Raw genomic sequence first — 20,540 nt, forward strand, 5'->3', positions numbered from 1 at the left:
GGCTAGCTTAGTTAGCGGTGTGCGCTAAATAGCGTTTCAATCAGTGACGTCACTTGCTCTGAGACCTTGAAGTAGTAGTTCCCCTTGCTCTGCAAGGGCCGCGGCTTTTGTGGAGCGATAGGTAACGATGCTTTGTGGGTGACTGTTGTTGATGTGTGCAGAGGGTCCCTGGTTCGCGCCCGGGTATGGGCGAGGGGACGGTCTAAAGTTATACTGTTACACTTAGGATATTTACTCATTTAAAATGAATTGTTATGGTGAAAATAAATAATTGCAATATCAGATTTTGAGTCCTTTGTTTTGTAGGAGTAATGCATTGCTAATATACTATTAATTCACCAAGTGGATTGAGAAAGATAAGGACCCAATAATAGTGTACCAAGTTGTGATGGGATATTTTGTTTATGAATCTAGAGGATGAGTATGTGGAAGTGTTTTAGTACTCGAGACCGAGACAGTCCAGCCAAGACTAAAAAAAAAACATAATTATCAGGCTCTGTTCAGTCAACACATAAAAGCAACCTTATATTTTGACAGGTAGTCCTGCTGAGACCATGGTCTCTTTCACAAATGAATCCTGTATCAGACATACACATCAATACATATCAATACACGATATGTAAAACACAATCATATAAAACAAACACATTTTTAAGTAAAAGGGTCCTCTATCAGCCATCTGAATTGCCATAAAGAGGCATTTACCTAAATCAGTGGAGATCGATGGGATCTCCAGAATTAGCCATCCCTAATGCTCTTGGACCAACGTCCGGTAGCTTGTACATCTGTGGACGTTTATGCAAGAGGGCTTTATAAACAAAAAACAATGATCTACAAGACTTCAAAGAGGGCCAGCCTACATTCTGATACAGAAAGCAATGATGTGTACTGAACTTTTTGCCCATAATAAAGCATAGGCCTAGGCAAAATAGAAAAAGGTTATATCCCAGATTAGTCATTGGTGTGAGAGCACACTTGTGTTGTTTTTGCATGCTGATTTCACATCTTTTCCAAAGCACACTACATGGCCAAAAGTATGTGGAAACCTGCTCGTCAAACATCTCATTGCAAAATCAAGGGCATTAATATGAGGTTGGTTCCCCCTTTGCTGCTATAACAGCCTCCACTCTTCTGGGAAGGCTTTCCATTAGATGTTGGAACATTGCCGCGGGGACTTGCTGCCATTCAGCAACAAGAGCATTAGTGAGGTCGAACACTGATGTTGGGCGATTAGGCCTGGCTCGCAGCTGGCGATCCAATTCGTCCCAAAGATGTTCGATGGGGTTGAGGTCAAGGCTCTGTGCAGGCCAGTTAAGCTCTTCCACACCAATCTTGACAACCCATTTCTGTATGGACCTTGCTTTGAACGGGGGCATTGTCATGCTGAAACAGGAAAGGGCCTTCCCCAAACTGTTGCCACAAAGTTGGAAGCACCGAATCATCTAGAATGTCATTGTAGCGTTAAGATTTCCCTTCACTTGAACTAAGGGGCCTAGCCCGAACCATGAAAAACAGCCCCAGAATATTATTCCTCCTCCACCTAACTTTGCAGTTGGCACTATGCATTGCAGCATTCTTCTGGCATCCGCCAAAGCCAGATTCATCCGCCGGACTGCCAGATGGTGAAGCTTGACTAATCACTAAAGACAACCTGCTCCAGAGCTGTACACCACTCCAGCCAACGCTTGACATTGGGCGTGGTGATCTTAGGCTTGTGTGTGGCTGCTTGGCCATGGAAACCCATTTCATGAAGGTCCTGTTGGTCCTGTTCTGTGAGCTTGTGTGGCCTACCACTTTGCAGCTGAGCCATTGTTGTTCCTAGAAATTTCCACTTCACAATAACAACACTTACAGTTGACCGGGGCAGTTCTGCTGGGCAGACATTTGACAAACTGACATGTTGGAAAGGTGGCATTCTATGACGGTGCCACGTTGAGTGTCACTGAGCTATTCGCTATGGGCCATTCTACTGACAATGTTTGTCTATGGCTGTGTACTCGATTTTATACACCTCTCAGCAACGGGTGTGACTGAAATAGCCGAATACACACATTTAAGGGGTGTCCACATACTTTTGCCCATGTAGTGTATGTCCAATTAAATGGTGCTGGACAGCAGAACCCTGACTTGATTAAAACATATATATAATAATAAGAAACAGTATCGTTCAATATGTTGAGATTAAATATACCACACCACCCTCTGCTGCCTCTTTTTCGAACAACCATATTTTCTATCATGCGCTCCATCATTGCGTCATCAACGAGCGACAAAATCCATTGAACGTAAAAGTTCCCGGAAGTAATTTTGATAAACACACGTTTGCATTTTGTTATGCTGTTGTGTCATGCAAGTCACCCTTTTCTAAACTATGCCGAAACTCTTTGCGATAAAATTGACAGAAAAATCTAATACCGGAGGATTTTGGTCTGCCATTGATGTTTGGATAAAGAAACCACACGTTGTGAACAAACGTCTTTGTGGAGTCAAAGAGACACAGAGTAAGAATGTTGGCTGTGAAGAACTTAGAAACATTCTGCTAACTCATGGAAGTGATACTTCAGAGTCCAAGGATATTCTTACTTTCTTGAATAGTGGCGTTGAACTCGAACATGACCAGGAGAGACTGTGGTCTTTTTGTGTGAGGACATTCATTCCTAAAGTAAACTGTTATGGCACAACTGTACATAAAGATATTATACTCAAAGGTAAGCGTTAAATTACATTCAGCTGATGTTTAAGCTGCTTATCATTGAGTTCTGGCTGACTTTACAACATGTACGCAACACAGGGATTTGAATACAGTCTCATGTGTGAAAGTGTCCTGTGTGTTATTTTTTACTCAACATTTTCAGACTTTAACACTCAAAGAGTAAGCTTCTTACCAGTTGAAGAGAGTGAGGAAGGGACTGCCTCTTTACGGAAGAACAACATCTATCAGATACATCTCCTGGCTGAGAAGGGTGATGAATGGTGAGTGTTTCCATGTTTAACCTCAGTGTCTGCTTCTTCACCCATCCTTCCATTGATTCAGTAATGCTTGGATGCATTGGATAGTGTCTGCACTGATTTGCTCTGTAAATCTAATCTCCAGGACACTAGAGTTACATCTCATGCGGCCTGATGACTGGTTCAGTGACGGGGTGGCCTACCCCAAACTGCCCTGGCTCAGTGGGGAGCTCCTGCCCAAACTGGTGCGCTGGGCCACGGAGAGTAAGACCAGTGAGTTCAAGAGCACCCTGTCTCTCCTGCCAGTAGAGAAGTACAGCATCATGTACCAACAGCTGAAAGACAAGTACAAGGAGATGGTCAAGGTATGGTCAATGTATGATTAATATGGTCAATGCATGGCCAGTGTATGGTTAATATGGTCAATGCATGGCCAGTGTATGGTTAATATGGTCAAGGTATGGTTAATAGTTCATGGTCAAGGTCTTTTAGAGTATAGATTTGTCACAACAGTCCTGAATGCATTAATATATTTGTCTTTGCATAGGTATGGCCTGAAGTGACGGATCCAGAGAAGTTTGTCTTTGAAGATGTTGCCATCGCTACCTATCTTTTGGTAGGTCTCTTCTGTACATGGACAGTAACTACAACAATGTATTTGACGGAATGCTAATATGAGTAAAATGGCAACTCTAATGACAATAACACCATTGTCTATTAATGCACAGGTCCTATGGGGTGAGGAACGAGCGGTGAAGGGTCTGACCGTCAAACAGTCTTTTGTGGATCTTGGTTGTGGAAATGGTCTCCTGGTTCACATTCTAAGCAACGAAGGGGTATGTGTGATAAACACTTCACTAGGTTGGCCAGAACACAGTTATATAATATAACCTGATATGCCCTGGTACTGAATAGTAACACCAGGATTACGGGCTGAAATACTCCATGTGGAAAACTGACCTCTCTAGCAGATCTCCTTTAATTTACAAATGTCCACTGGATGCTTAATCAATGACAGGGTAGCCGGCGAGTCGTAAAAAGCTTTAGTCTGCGTCCCAAGTAGCACTTTATTCCCTATATAGTGCACTACTTTTGAACAGGGCCCATAGTGCACCATATATGGAATAGGGTCCCATTTGGGACGCAGACTTAATCTGTGCCAATTCCAGGCCAATGTTCCATTTAATCAGTGATGTGATTTAACGTCCAATCAAAACGCTGGATATCCGTAATTGAAATTACACACAGGGTAGGTGGAAAGTGTGTCACTATACCCAATGTTCATTTGATGAAGTGATTAAGGACTGACCGTCATGCCTACTTGTGTTTCAGCACCCTGGAAAGGGCATCGATGTGAGGAAAAGGAAGATCTGGGATATGTACGGCCCCCAAACACATCTAGAGGTGAGAATGGGCTATGTGGAACTCTGTTTTAGGATAGTGGGGTTTTTTTTCAGCCTAGATCAACTACTTGACTTAGTGGTGTGTATATACTGCACAAGAACAACAGTTCACCTGACACAAGACTGAATTCAAACATTACACTGGACAATACTCTGGATACATTCAGTAACATAATAAGAATATTCTTAAACATTTTAGTTGCAAGAAAAAACGATTACAAGGGTTTGACTGAGCGGTCTAACAGGTGTCTCTAAGTGACCACACACCTCCAAACTGTGCACAGTTCCTAATTCGTTTCAATGACCTTTTGTGACTCAAGGAAAGAGCTTTCAACTATAAGGTCATTTATTTTGCTCTCCTAGCTTTGCCATTATGGAACTGAGGCAAGCACACATGTAGTTTTTTGTTTGGAACACAGCCTTGCGTCCCCACCATCACACAATTACTGTTGTTGTTTTACGTAATCCAAAAACGTTCCATTATAAATCTCAATATGGGTCAGATGGGCATTGTTTGAACGCTTATTCTTTTGCCAACATGGCTAGCTAAGTTATAAAATACAAACTTACAATGTTTGGGTTTCAAAAGGTACTTCAGGCAAACATATTGTAATTTTGGTGAGTCATGAGTCCATTCAAGTCCGTGCTCTGCGGCAAATTTTCTTCATAATATGACAAACAGGCTCATTCTGTTCAGGACAACCCAGGGAATAATGCATGTCATCCTTGTTTCAAGTTTTAATGTCATGTGCACAAGTACAGTGAAATGCCTTTCTTGCAAGCTCCAAACCCAACAATGCAGCAATCAATGTCAATGTAGCACAAAAATTATATAAGTTAGAACAAAAACACAGGAGAAATAAAAATAAGAAATAAGACGAACACAAGAAAGTAAGAAGCTATATACAGGGTCAGTTCCAATACCATATTTACAATGTGCAGGGATACTTGAGTGGTAGAGGTAGATACAGTGCCTTCAGAAAGTACGCAAGCCCTTTGACTTTTGGAAAGGAACACACCTGTCTATATAAGGTCCCACAGTTGACAGTGCATGTCAGAGCAAAAACCAAGCCATGAGGTCAAAGGAATTGTCCGTAGAGCTCCGAGACAGGATTGTGTCGAGGCACAGATCTGTGAAGGGTACTAAAAAATATCTACAGCAAGAACACAGTGGTCTCCATAATTCTTAAATGGAAGAAGTTTAGAACCACCAAGACTCATCATAGAGCAGGCCGCCCAGCCAGACTGAACAATCGGGGGAGAAGGGCCTTGGCCAGGGAGGTGACAAAGAACCCAATTGTCACTCTTGACAGAGCTCTAGAGTTCCTTTGTGGAGATATGAGAACCTTCCAGAAGGACAACCATCTCTCATGGTTGTGGCAGCATCATGCTGTAGGGATGTTTTTCAGCGGCAGGGACTGGGATCGATGCAAAGATGAACAGAGCAAAGTGCATAGAGATCCTTGGTGTAAACCTGCTCCAGAGCGCTCAGGACCTCAGACTGGGGCGAAGGTTCGCCTTCCAATAGGACAACGACCCTAAGCACACGGCCAAGACAATGCAGGAGTGGCTTCGGGACAAGTCTCTGAATTTCCTTGAGTGGCCCAGCCAGAGCCTGGACTTGATCCCGTTCGAACATATCTGGAAAGACCTGCAAATAGCTGTGCAGCGACGCTCCCCATCCAACTTGACAGAGCTTGAGAGGATCTGCAGAGATGAATGGGATAAACTCCCCAAGTACAGGTGTGCCAAGCTTGTAGCGTCATACCCTAGAAGACTCAATGCTGTAATCGCTGCCAAAGGTTCTTCAACAAAGTTCTGAGTAAAGGGTCTGAATACTTATTGCACTTAATGTACATCCACTGCATTCCAATCAATGACAATCTACTATTTTCAACCCATTTACAGGGACTCTTAGTGGAAAGGGTTCATAGCAGCCTCAATGAACTTAATTTTGAGGGCTTTGTGGATATTTTGTGTTCCCATTTTTTGAAAGCAAACAAAACTACCGCAGTATTTGAAATATTTATGAATACCAGATTAATTCACAAGATATGTAGGTATTATATGAACTATTTCGTTCACCTTTTCAAATGAAGTCATATGACAATCACATATAGTCTAAACCACAATAGATACACATGGAATTGCACATGGTGTTGCGGGGAATCCCACACGTTGTTAGACACGCTCTGCTGTGCTGTACTTTCCCATTGCCGCCCGGCTTCAATGTTTCATCAGAAGACACGCTGCTGAATGTTCCCTTGCATCTATTATTCACTGTGTGTAGACCAGGCAGGAAGTAGCTAGGCGAGGTAGTTGTTCCCATAGGGACTCAATGTACTTTTAGCTAACGGCTCGGGGTTCTTTCTGGTATCCTTATTGTCGGTGATGGGATATGATGGGGTGTATAAAGTTTTTGCCTGAAATCCCTTATTTGCTTTTTATTGTTGTTATTTAAAAGTATAAAACCAGTTATTTCTCTAGTCCATACATGGCAAGAGGCACAAAATGTTGCTTTGAAAAGTATTTTTTTGAATTTGTAATCTCATCTGACTTTGTATTTCAGACCACCCTTCTTCATATCCACTCAGACACTAAATGAGCTGAGATAAACATTATTCTCCTTCAATATTAAAAGTTGGTAACAGAGTTGTTATTTCGTGACAGAAAGCGGCTGGGGGTGTCATAAGCCATTTGTAATTCAAAAATGATTAATGAAAAAAAATCGAATTACTGTCGGCGGTACTTCTCTCTGATCTAAAGAAGCCTGTTGTGCTTTTGGTTGGGGGCCTTTTTTTTCTATTCCAGGAAACGGCAATCACTCCCGGTGATGGCTTCTTATTCCCGGGCACAGACTGGCTGATTGGAAACCACTCGGACGAGCTCACACCGTGGATCCCCGTTATAGCGGCCAGGCAAGTCATCAGCAGAAACAATTTGGCTTAGCCGCCTCAAGTGGCAACTGATCTCTTGAGTTTGAAATAATGTTTTTTTCATGAGTTGGGAAGGGGGAATGGAGGTGTGTTGGTGTGTGAAGTGTCGTGTCTGATGCAGCAGCCACCTGGTGGGGATGTTGAGCTTGGCTCTAACTTTGCATCGACTCTCCTGTTCTGGTTTGAACGCTCCAACAACCTCCATCGATTTGAAATTGTCCTCATCTCCTGCCTTAATCTCACATTTTTCTCACCCCACTTTGAGTCAGTTGTACTTACATCCGTTGTACTTGTGGTATTTTCTCACCTCTATGCTGCCTGCTATCTGTGGTTAGGGCTCTCTTAAAAAAAGAGGTTCCATCATATCTCATTTAAAGTCACCTGGATGAATAGACAATTATAAAGTACATTGATAACTGTGACCAAACCACGTGGTTTTGATGTGTAATTTCGGTCACTTTCCTCCCACTTTAGGTCATCCTTCTCCTGCCGGTATTTTGTCCTCCCGTGCTGCTTCTTTGACTTCTATGGGAAGTACCAGCGGAGACACTGTAAGAAGTCCCAGTATAAGGAATACATTGACTTCATCTCTGAGGTCAGCACAGCCTGTGGGTTCAACACAGAGGAGGACTGCTTGAGAATCCCCTCCACAAAGCGGGTATGCTAATGCTAACAATGACACTTGAACACACAGTACACGCTAATATGTTCATGCAAACCACTCATGTTGTTTTAATCTAACCCCTTGCTTTACAGGTGTGTCTGGTAGGAAAGTCGAGGAGCTACCAGCTGTCGGATGAGCCGCAGGCAGAGGAGGGGAGAGACAAGTATATACAGGGTCGTCAGCCCTGCCCCGGGGTCACAGTTCGAGAGTCAAATGCCGAGGATGAAGCCGAGCACCACCACGACCACTCAGAGACTGACAGGATCCACGGCACCAACTGGGGAGCTGGATTCCAGCCCCGAGAGAGGATCGAGACAGTGCGGAACTGTGCCGCCCTTCCCCGGGACTTTGTAGATGGTATAGTCTTACGTGTGGCCACCTCTCTGCTGGGGTTGACCAAGGACGAAGGTGGGGATGTCCCCGGCACCTGGAACACGGGAGGTAAGAGAATGGGCCTTTAATAGCTAAACTGTCAATCAAATCACAAGGTAATCTCTCCCTCAAAATACAATAAAGTCTCACTCAGTCTGCATTTACATGAGCTCTAATTGAGGTCATAACAGGTTTAGGAAAACAGAACATGAAGTACATATCTGATCTTGGATTTATTACTATTATGGCGTGTATTGGATTGTGTACTACATGGTGTATTGTTGATTCAGTGGAATTCAGGATGATCGGGTGTGTGCAGGAACTCAATGTTGGTGGCCCATCATGCCCTTAACCCACCCCACCTCTTTCTGTATCTCTACCTCTTCCTGTCTATCAATCCCTCTCAGCACCAATAGGAAAGCCCCTGGTGGCGCAGCACAACCCTGCTTTGAACCCTGTCAGCGTTTCATCCTCCGCCATTCGGCACCACATTCACACACTGCCCCCATCTCTCTTTTATCAACCTTTTCCGGACTTTCCCCTTCACACACACACACACACACACACACACACACACCCACTCCCCTGCACTCCCCCCTCCCCCTGTACGATGGATGAGATAAGAAGAAGAAGTCTAGTCAGAGAGAAAAAGGGAGGGAGAGAAAAAAGAGGGGAAGAGACAGAGCCTGTAATCCAGGTTGGAGATGACTGGATGAATAATGCACTCTGGCCCATCTTTTATGCATGAGTCTGTATTTGTGTTGAGGTATTTCTACCAGTTACTTTATGGCGCTGCTCTGAAAAGAGGGAGGATTAGCGAGGGTTAAGCCGGGGCAGCTTGCATGGACAGTGGCTAGCTCCCGAGTTTCAATGTGCCATTTTAGATGGCAAAGCAAAGTGCTACTATTAAAGTGGAACTGACAGCGTTTTAACTACTTTGCAAATATTAAACAAACAGACGATCATATTATCAGTAACAAATATCATATTCCCAGTTTATGCTTCAAAACCATTTGACTCAAAATTCCATGACAGACAATAAGACATTGTTGACATAATCGATGTATGCAGTTCAATGCATGATTTATATAATTCACCAATACATTTCTTGGTAGTCCAAAAACTATTGCTATCAGGTTGTAAATCCCAGCTGGCCTGGTACGTTGTTTGCTGGCTCCACCCATTTGGGATGCGCTGTTTCAGTTTCCATGACTCAATATTCTGAACAAAAATGGAAGACTAACTAAGGCTGAAAATGAGATGATAAATTGTTTAGATCTAGGACAGAAGAATTTATTATGGACTTTTTCAGACATAACATAGGTACAGCAGATCCCCTTATTGTATGGGACACTTTTAAGTGTGCCTTTAGAGGCCATGCAATTCAGTACTCATCAATAAAACAAAAGCAATTTAGATCAAGAGTCCATATTAACAAAGGAAATTGAAGGACTAACAGTACAGTTAGACAGCAATAAACATGGTACCATAGAGGCACAGAATAAGTTAGAGGAAAAACTAAAATAAATGGAGGAACTTATTCAAGAAAGATCCAGTGTAATAGATTATAAAAATAAAGTGAACTGGATGGAATATGGGGGAAAATGCACCCAATTCTTTTTCAATCTTCAATATACAAATGCTACCAAACAAAATGTATTAAAACGTGTTACAAATGATGGAGTCACGCATGATTCAACAAATTATATTTTGAAAGAGGAAGTAAAGTACTTTAAGAATATGTTTTCATTTCAGGCTCCTCCATCTCCACTAACTGAAACTAATTGTATGGATTTTTCCCCTAATAATATTGTAAAATTAATATCTGTACAGAAGGACTCATGTGAAGGCCAAATTACAGAGGAGGAACTGCTTGATGCAATTGGGGCCTTTAAGGATGGGAAAACTCCAGGGCTGGATGGCATACTAGTGGAAGTATACAAAACTTTTTTTGATATACTCAAAGGACCATTATTAGCATGTTTTAACTACTCCTATATAAATGGTAGATTATCAGACACGCAACAAGAAGGTCTGATATCATTATTACTGAAACAGGACCCAAGTGGTATATATAAAGATCCAGTCCATTAAAAAAATTGGAGACCTCTTACACTTCAGTGTTGTGATGCAAAAATCCTAGCAAAATGCTTGGCGCATAGAATTTAAAAAGTATTGTCAGATATTATTCATCCTAATCAGACAGGTTTTTTACATGGACGATACATTGGAGATAATATAAGACAAGTACCGGAAACAATAGAATACTATGAAATATTGGGGACACCAGCCCTGGTTTTCATAGCTGATTTTGAAAAGGCTTTTGATAAAGTACGACTGGAGTTTATAAATGCCTAGAATATTTCAATTTTGGGGAATCTTTTATAAATGGGTTAAAGTTATGTATAGTGACCCTAGGTGTAAAATAGTAAATAATGGCTACATCTCAAAGTTTTAAACTCTCTAGAGGAGTAAAACAAGGTTGTCCACTATCGGCATATCTATTTATTATTGCTATCGAAATGTTAGCTGTTAAGATTAGATCAAACAATAATATTAAGGGATTATAAATCCATGGCTTAAAAACTAAGGTGACATTGTACGCTGATCTTATAAAACCACAATTAGAGTCTCTCCACAGCCTCATAGAGGATCTAGATACTTTTGCTATTCTCTATTGGTAAAATGCTAATTTTACCAATAAAATGGTCTGATGGAGATGTGGACATACTCGGTATACAAATCCCAAAAGAAAGAAATGATCTCACTCCAATACATTTTTATAGAAAGTTAGCAAAAATAGATAAGATCTTGCTACCATGGAAAGGAAAATACCTGTCTATTTGTGGAAAAATCACCCTGATTAACTCTTTAGTCATATCACAGTTTACCTATTTGCTTATGGTTTTGCCTACACCTGGTGACCTGATTTTTAAATGATATAAAATATTCCATCTTATTTGGAACGGCAAGCCAGATAAAATTAAAAGGGCCTATTTATATATCGAATATGAATTCGGTGGGCTGACATTATTAAATATTAAAGCATTAGACCTCTCACTAAAGGCATCAGTCATACAAAAGTTATACTTAAATCCAAACTGGTTCTCTAGTAAATTGGTAAGAACGTCTCATCCTATGTTCAAGAAGGGACCTTTACCCTTTATTCAGATTACACCTGCTCACTTTCGGTTGTTTGAAAAGGAAATCATCTCCAAAATATCTTAATTTTTTAAAACAAGCCTTAGAAAGTTGGTTGCAATTTCAGTTTAATCCACCTGAAAAGACAGAACATATAATACAACAAATATTGTGGTTAAATTCAAATATACTAATTGATTAAAAAAAACTATTTTTCGAAGAATAAAAAAAAAAAAAAAGTATAATTTTTGTGAATGATATCATAAATAGGACTGATGGAGTTATGTCACACATGCAGCTAACACAGACATACGAAAATGTCTGCTCTACCCAAAATTACAACCAATTAATTGCAGCATTACCACAAAAATGGAAGAGGCAAGTAGAAGGGAGAATAAAGTAAGGAACTTGTATGTTGGCCCTGTATTAAAGAACATAAATGGTTAAAAAAAAGTGTGATAAATAAAAACATATACCAATTTCATTTAAGGACCAAAAAACTGACAGCTGTTGGGAAGAGATTTTCGATGTACCCATTCCATGACACATGGTTTATGAATTGATACGCAAAACAACGCCGGATGCAAAACTTCACATTTTTCAATTTAAATTACTATACAAAATTCTTGCTACTAATTGAATGTTATATATATGGGGGATACAATCTTCCCAGGTCTGCAGATTATACTGTGAGGAGGCAGAGTCATTAGATCATTTATTTTGGCATTGTCCATATGTAGCTCGTTGTTGGTCACAGGTCCAGGAATGGCTGAAGAATTGCAACATTTGCCTAGAACTAATGCTGCAGATAGCAATACTGGGTGATTTGAAAAGCCATAGTCAATCAAATAATAATATAATAATTATTTTAGCGAAATTTTGAATTTTGAATTTACAATCTGTAGAAGCTATGAGAGTAGAAAGGTTCAATTCATTTGTGAAGCATCACAGCACAGTTGAAAAATATATGGCAAATAGAAATCCAAAATGGATGATGTTGAGAGATAGATGTGAGAGGTTGAATGCAGCTGAAGGGTGGGACTAATAGCAAGTTAAACCATGTAAAACATACGGGGTCTGTAAAATGTATATAGGTTCAGATCTTTTGTGAAATAGCAGTTACAAATAGAATTCCAACTGGATGGACTTCAGAAATAGAGGAAGGACTAAAAACAAACAAAAAATAACTATTGTAAAATAGACTGTCTTTAAAATGTGTATAAGATGTATAAATTGAAGGTAAAAGCTGAAGTGTTTATTAGTTTACTCCAATTGGGGGATCGGTGGAAGGGTTTGCAGGGAATAATAATAAAGTTATATTCTTTTAAAAAGCATGTATGTCTATATAGGTATGTGTATGTATATATGTCAATATCCATGCGTGTATGGATACATATATATATTTACCCCGAAAATATATGGGGGATTGGAAATGATGCAGACAATTACATTGATGGAACCAATATTCTTTCCACAATATTAAGCTGATCCAACCCTTTAGAGAGAAAAAAAAGTCTGGAAATGTCAAAACAATCTGACTAGAAAGGGCAATGATCACAAGTCAGTCGTAACGTGGCTAATAGGTTAGCGCACATGTGTCAAACATAAGGCCCGTGGGCCGAATAGGACACAAGCGAATATAAACAAGTCAACAGTTGAGTCATCTACTAATTATAGCCTGATTGTGCTCGCATCGGTGAATTCAACTTCAACATATAATGCACATCTGCAAGCAAAGGCTGGACAAATGTTATTTATCTCTTTTGGCCGAGGGGGTGTGGTATATATCTGGCCAACATAACACGACTAAGGGCTGTTCTTATGCACAGCTCAACGGGGAGTGCCTAAATACAACCCTTAGCCTTGGTATATTGGCCATATATCACAAACCCCCGAGGTGCCTTACTGCTATTATAAACTGGTTACCAACGTAATTAGAGCAGTGAAAATAAGTGTTTTGTCATACCCATGGTATACGGTCTGATATACCACGGCTTTCAGCCAATTAGCATTCAGGGCTCAAACCACCCAGTTTATAACAGACCATATACCACATGTATGACAAAACATGTATTTTTACTGCTCTAATTATTTTGCTAACCAGTTTATAATAGCAATAAGGCACCTTGGGTGTTTGTGGTATATTACCAATATACCAGTGCTGAGGGCTGTATCCAACCACTCCGCGTTGCGCCATGAATAAGAACAGCTCTTAGACGTGTTATATTGGCCATATATCACACCCACTCGAGCCTTATTGCCTAAATATATCATCCTATGTACACAAGTGGACATTATAAAGGGCCATGTTTTTTCAAATTCACTCAGGTGTATTTCATGGCCTTTGGCGAATGTGTTTTAATGATCTAAAGTCACGCTGGTGCTACCGCCTGTAAACACACAGTTCAGTTCAAAGTGAATGATGGCAGGCCAGTGTGTAGCTCTGATTGACTATGGTGCACCAGGCTGCGTAGACTCCGGTCCTGGACGAGGAAGATGTTTTTTTTAAAGGTTATATTAATTGGCCAAACGCACGGTCGGTTTCCCACTCTATATCGCTGTAGAATTCTTTTTACAAATGCCCAAATATTCTATGAATTTAAAACGTGAAAATGACCATATTTAAAGGCTCGCTTGTCAGAAAATGTTTTTAAAAAAGAAAGAAAAAAAGGTTTAATTCCTCCAGAGGGTGTATTTGAAAAGATTTTGCTAAGATTTCATGTTACTAAAACGCTGTGAGTTCCACTTTAAGTATTCACTATTTTAGCATACAGGATTAAATGCAGGGTAAAAACAATTCCTCAATGGTTTGAGAGCATTTCTCTCTCCACTTATACAATAGCACTAAATAAATACTTGCTAACCCACAATCAATGTTAGCTGAGCATCTAGCTAGGAGCCATTTAATACACTCAGTAATACGATGTCACCTTGCTGAGTGTACTTTTTAAAGCCCACAGCATTACACAAACACACTATCTATGGACAATCCATTAATAACAGTTTGGGAGGCCAGTCCAGGTCCAAACTGAATCCACATTGTCAATAGCCCCACTTATCCCATTAATCTCTATTAGCATTGTAGGCTCTAGTCTCTTAAGGGCAGCTGTAAACGTAATATTAATCTTATATTAAGGCCCTGGGCCCCCTGGCGTCTGTGCTCTGACTGCTCTTTTGCTGCCCTCTGTTCACACATACGTTGGCATACTATTCCTAGCTACTGTGACCGGCTGCAAACAAAACTTGAGTGTCTTGAATTGTTACGTAATGTGGTACAGTACTAAAACAATCATCTCTATGTAATCGAAGTAGTTTATGTATAATGTCTTTGTATACAAAACCAACAGAACAGTTTTGAAGTTGATAATCAAGAGTGGAGGGGTCTTGATTGATTGACAAGTATTGCGCTGATTTGTTAGTAATGCTTTACCACAGCAGACAAATTACAATGGGTGCCATGACAACTCGTTCTGATATAATATATATGATATAATAAAATAAAATAACAAGGAGCATGAGGGAAGGGAACCAAAGGTAGAATTGCCCTCCCATATGCCAAAGAGAGAAGATTGTCATTTATATCAACCAAAGGTCAACATAGATTGAATTATCCATGGAGAAGGGGAAAGCAAAGACAGAAATACCTTCATGTCCATGAAATGGAACTTAAAAGATTGGCTAGCTGCTCTGCTGCAAACTCAGATGTGAATTTATATCTCGGATTACAAATATTGTGGAAACACCTAGACTTTTTGGCCATGTATATGCATTATCTAAGACCCATGGGGAATGGGTTCGTTTTAATATCTCCCTCAGTGGGGAAATGGTGGTGGTAGGAAATAACAGACAACAATGTCTCAGGATTTATTTTAAAATGGCCGCTGGGAACTGTGCTGGCAAAAATGTCCTCTGTTATTATGAATTTAATTGACTTCACAGCTCTGATGGTCTGACACCTTAGACGAACTGTCAGAGAGAATAAGTTATTTTTTGAGGTTCTAATTTATCACAACTCCCTTGTTGTCTCTGTCTGCTTTCCAAATGGGACCCTATTCCCTTTGTAGTGCACTGCTAAAAAAGCAGTGCACAATAAAGAGAATAGGGTGCCATTTGGGACTAAGCCTTGGTTTCATTCCAAAAGTAACTCCTACCCACCCAAGTCCTTTTCCTACAACGCCAATGTCATGTTCATCACAACCCCATCATATCCTATGGCTTTCTCATCCCTTTGTCCTAGTCCTCCATTATTGAACCCTTAACCACCCTCTTCTCCTTTTTCATTCCAAATTGCACTCTTGGCTCTCTCCTCTCCAGGCAGGCTGTCCGTGAGAGAGGTGGCTGAGTTGTTGGAGCAGGAGACTCTGCAGGTCCTGAAGAAAGAATGTGGCGGTCTGCAGACCCTGCTCAAGAACAACCACCAGGTCTTCAGAGGTACGTGCAGCACAAACCCCGTATCCACACACTCCTGTTAAAGAAGATTGAGCCCCAGAGCGACGGCACCTATTCCCTATATAGTGCACTATGTTTGGACCAGGGCCTAAAGGGTTAACTTGTTAGGGCAGTGGTCCCGTGTTGGGAACATATATCAGCGGAAATTTCAAGTGCGCCACATATCGTTTTTGATAAAACTCTAACTTTCATTAAAATGGACATACAATATACTGAATTAAAGCTACACTCGTTGTGAATCTATCCACCAAGTCAGATTTGTAAAATGCTTTTCGGCGAAAGCATGAGAAGCTATTATCTGATACCATGCACCCTCAAAATACTGCAACGTCACCTAACACGACAGATTTTGCGTTAGCCGGCGCAAACCAAAAACGCTGAAATAAAATATAAAACATTCATTACCTTTGACGAGCTTCTTTCTTGGCACTCCTAGATGTCCCATAAACATCATTTAGGGTATTTTTTCGATTAAATCGGTCCATATATAGCCTAGATATCGATCTAAGAATACTGTGTGATAAACGGGAAAAAACAGCGTTTCATAACGTAACGTCGTTTTTTAAAATTCAAAAAGTCGACGATAAACTTTCACAAAACACTTCGAAATACTTTTGTAATGCAACTTTAGGTATTAGTACACGTTAATAAGCGATAAAATTCATCAGGAGGTGATGTAAATTCTTTAGCTGTCCGTGTCGAAAACATGTCTGAAGAAAGCTCGACCAAAACATCCGGTCGGAGACGGGAGGGAATTGGTTCCCTTGAACCGGTTAGACCAAGAATCAATTGCGAATCAAATGACAAGACTCTAGACAACGTGTGGAAGCTGTAGGCACTGCAACCTCGGCCTACTTTAATTCGGTTCACTTTGAACAATTCCTTGAAGTCGCGGATGGATATTTTTTTCCATTTTCAGTGATCATATTTTCATGCACTTTTCGATGAAACACACGTTCTGTTATAGTCACAGCCGTGATTTAACCAGTTTTAGAAACGTCTGAGTGTTTTCTATCCACACATAATAATCATATGCATATACTATATTCCTGGCATGAATAGCAGGGCGCTGAAATGTTGCGCAATTTTTTACAAAAAGCTGCGAAAAGCTGCTTAAATTCTCGACTTCCTTAAGTTAAGGCTTGCTTCTTTAACCTGATTTACAACAGGCCTGGAAAATACCTAGTCAATGCAAGAAAAAAGGTTTTTACTAAATTCCCCCCTCTCCTCCACTCTTCTTTCCCTCAGTGGAAGGTGGTATGGTCCATATCCGGGACTGGCGGGTACAGGCCCAGAGGCCTAGAGGGCTGCAGGGTACCAGGGTTGATTCTAAGCGGAAGCACCTAATCTCTGGTGCCCTGAAGACCCGGGCCTGCTGGTTCCACGTCCACCACCCTCACGGATGCCCACTGCAGGCCGAGGAGTGTGCCTTCGCTCATGGCCCAGACGATCTCCGACCTTCCACCAGACCACTCAAGAAAATGAAGTGCTCCAACTGAACACTCAATTCAGTTTGGACCATTATTGCAATGTTTTATTTCAATTGTACAATTTTTTTTTGTATTTTTTATTTTTTAGATGTGGAGTTGATGCTGTGATATGATGCTACAAGAATAGCTGTGACTGTCAGTCATACATACATACAGTGCGGTCCAAAATGATTGACACCCTTTGATAAGGATAATTGAAATACCCAGCTATATTGTAAGTGAAAAAATTGAGGAAAGAGATTTTGTTTAACAGTAATATTTATTTTCTCAAAAGGTAGGGGTTGAAATGTTTGACATCTCTAAAGATTCTTATAAATAAAGTAGTCAAAAGTTGAGTATTTGGTCCCATAATCCTAGCACGCAATGACTACATCAAGCTTGTTACTCTACAAACGTGTTGGATGCGTTTACAGTTAGTTTTGGTTGTGTTTCAGATTATTTTGTGGCCTTTTGAAATGAATGTTAAATAATGCATTGTGTCATTTTGGAGTCACTTTTATTGTAAATAAGAATTGAATATGGGACCAAATACTAAACCTTTGACCACTTTATTGATAAGAATCTTTAGGGGTTTCAATTTTGACCCTTACCTTTTTTATCTGAGCAATTCTATTAGAATAAAATAATATAATTTCCCATTTTTGGGGGATAAAATACAGCTCAGTATTTTAATTATTTATTTTCCACAGTCATTATTGCTCATCATTATCAGCAGGTGTCAATAATTTCAGACCCCACTGTACATACATACTTGCGCTTGTAACTAATTCCGCATATCGGAATTTTGAGACCTAAGTCTGGTTAGATAAGTACATTTTAGTTTTTAGTAGTGGAGCTACTCTGCTATTTGGTTTGCAGATCTCAAATATAACATCGCAAATATAAACAATACTGTCCTATTGTTCTTACTACCACACCTTCATTACTCAACTACATACACAGAGGTGCTTTAAGGTCCAAAACGGAGCACAAGGAAGGCCATATTGGCTTAAAACTGTAAATGTCAGGGCCATGAATTATTTGTTGCGTAGTGTTCATGGGGTGTCCCGTGTGTTGCCCTCTGTGTCCCTGTTTTCCCTCCTGTGTTCCTTTACCACCTGGGACCGTGACCCCGTGGCTGAAAGGTCACAGAGGCAGTACATTTACATTTACATTTAAGTCATTTAGCAGACGCTCTTATCCAGAGCGACTTACAAATGTTTATATCCCAGGAGGGCCGCCCAGAGACCACCATAGGGTCAGGAGCTGGGTCTACTGCAGAGGAGTCTCGGGGGTGGGGGGGGCTGTCAGTGCACTCTCTCCATAGACATCTACCTGTATGTCAGTTATGTCCTAAAACACTACACATTTGTTTATTTTTTGTCAGCCAGAGGGCCAGTCTCTTTTTTTAACTTTAGCAATCCTTGGTTCGGCTACCGCCTCGTACCTATGGCTGCGTCACAATGAAGCACAATCCCTCAGGTATTATTTGCTTAAAAAACAGTTTGCCATGACAAGTTGTTTTTGGGTGTGAGAGATTATGCATCAGCGCTGCTAGCTGACAGCGAGCGTGAAGAGGCTTTAGAACTACTTGACTTTCCAAAATCGTCCTATGGGAGGACACGTTAGTATATCAATATCTGTGAGCCCCACCCTCACCCTGTGTAATTTCCCCTGCCATAGTATCGATAGCATACAGAACTGAGCTTTGTCCTATTCACCTGTCCTGGTCTGAAGGTGATGAATCCATAACATTCTGAGGTTTGTTCTATGTTAGCAGGCCGACTGTTCCCCGACCCTCCTGAGGCCTCTGGCTGTGTCTGAATAGTAATGAAGATATACGATTCAGTTTAAGAATAGGAAGGGTGTGTCCCTAATGGGCCTGATCTAAGGTCAGTTTTGCTGGAGCCGCATGGACCGACGTGAACAATACTGAATGCCAATGGCTGTGTTTTTTGATAAAGATGCACTCTAGCTAAGCATGGGAAGATGGAGAAACTATCGACAGTAAAAGCTTTGACTCTGACATTCTCCCTGTAGGTGAAGGAGCCCTCAGGAGAATTAACTTCCTGGAAAGCCAGAGGGAGGGAGTTACGCTGAATTACGCTTTGTGGTCTAAATCCAATAGACATGACAGACATTGTATTGGACCTGGGGGTGGATGTGTGAAAGCTTATAGCACTCAAGACCGATGACTGTTTACAGTCCTACACAGACGAGTGTGCTTTAATGACCTGAGCAAGCTACTAAGCCATAGTGTCTCTTCCTCTATCCATCCCTCCCTTCCTCATTTCCTCCATGCACCTGGAAGAAATCAATCCTTTAAGAGCCCTGCCTGCGTTTCTGCTAAGATCCAAACAGCCAATCGACCCGCTGCCCCACATTTCACCTGGCAATGAGCGTGAAATTATCCAGGAAGTGACACACGCATGGGGCAGCAAGTAGCCTAGTGTTTAGAGCATTGGACTAGTAACCGAAAGGTTGCAAGCTCGAATCCCCGAGCTAACAAGGTCAAAATCTGTCGTTCTGCCCCTGAACAAGGCAGTTAACCCACTATTCCTAGGCCACCATTGAAAATAAGAGTTTGTTCTTAACTGACTTGCCTAGTTAAATAAAGGTAAAAACACAACCCAAACAAGCTGCACTGCTTCTTAACACAGCGCGCATCCAACCCGGAAGCCAGACGCACCAATGTGTCGGAGGAAACACCGTGCACCTGGCAACCTTGGTTAGCGCGCACTGCACCCGGCCCGCCACAGGAGTCGCTGGTGCGCGATGAGACAAGGGCATCCCTACCGGCCAAGCCCTCCCTAACGGCCAAGCCCTCCCTAACCCGTACGACGCTAGGCCAATTGTGTGTCGCTCCACGGACCTCCCGGTCGCGGCCGGTTACGACAGAGCCTGGGCGCAAACCCAGAGTCTCTGATGGCACAGCGGGCGCTGCAGTACAGCGCTCTTAACCACTGCGCTGGGTTTGATTTCTTTGATTTGGTGGGTAGCAAGCAAGAAACAAAGTTCAACTTTGGTTTCAGTTTACTAAGTTTTCTCCAAAGGCAAGAAAAGGGTCTTGTCTGCAGTGTCTTTTAAAAGGGTTCATAGTCAATCATGTGGTATTTAAGACAAAACTTTTCCTCAATGCAGCGACAAGTTCAAAGTT

At 41.2% G+C, this 20,540-nt stretch overlaps 1 protein-coding gene across 1 annotated transcript; it reads left to right on the forward strand.

The window, feature by feature from the left end:
• Positions 1 to 2,274: 2,274 nt before the first annotated feature.
• Positions 2,275 to 18,552, forward strand: trmt44 (tRNA methyltransferase 44 homolog). Its single transcript, XM_035753014.2, has 11 exons — positions 2,275 to 2,708; positions 2,856 to 2,973; positions 3,095 to 3,314; positions 3,497 to 3,565; positions 3,678 to 3,785; positions 4,282 to 4,353; positions 7,164 to 7,270; positions 7,763 to 7,946; positions 8,045 to 8,393; positions 15,780 to 15,896; positions 17,163 to 18,552. The coding sequence occupies exons 1-11, from the start codon at positions 2,372 to 2,374 to the stop codon at positions 17,411 to 17,413; spliced, it is 1,932 nt and encodes a 643-aa protein (XP_035608907.1). The 5' UTR covers positions 2,275 to 2,371; the 3' UTR covers positions 17,414 to 18,552.
• The last annotated feature ends 1,988 nt before the right edge of the window (positions 18,553 to 20,540 follow it).

This window comes from Oncorhynchus keta, chromosome 35 (assembly GCF_023373465.1).
Source record: "Oncorhynchus keta strain PuntledgeMale-10-30-2019 chromosome 35, Oket_V2, whole genome shotgun sequence".
Lineage (NCBI taxonomy): Eukaryota > Metazoa > Chordata > Actinopteri > Salmoniformes > Salmonidae > Oncorhynchus > Oncorhynchus keta.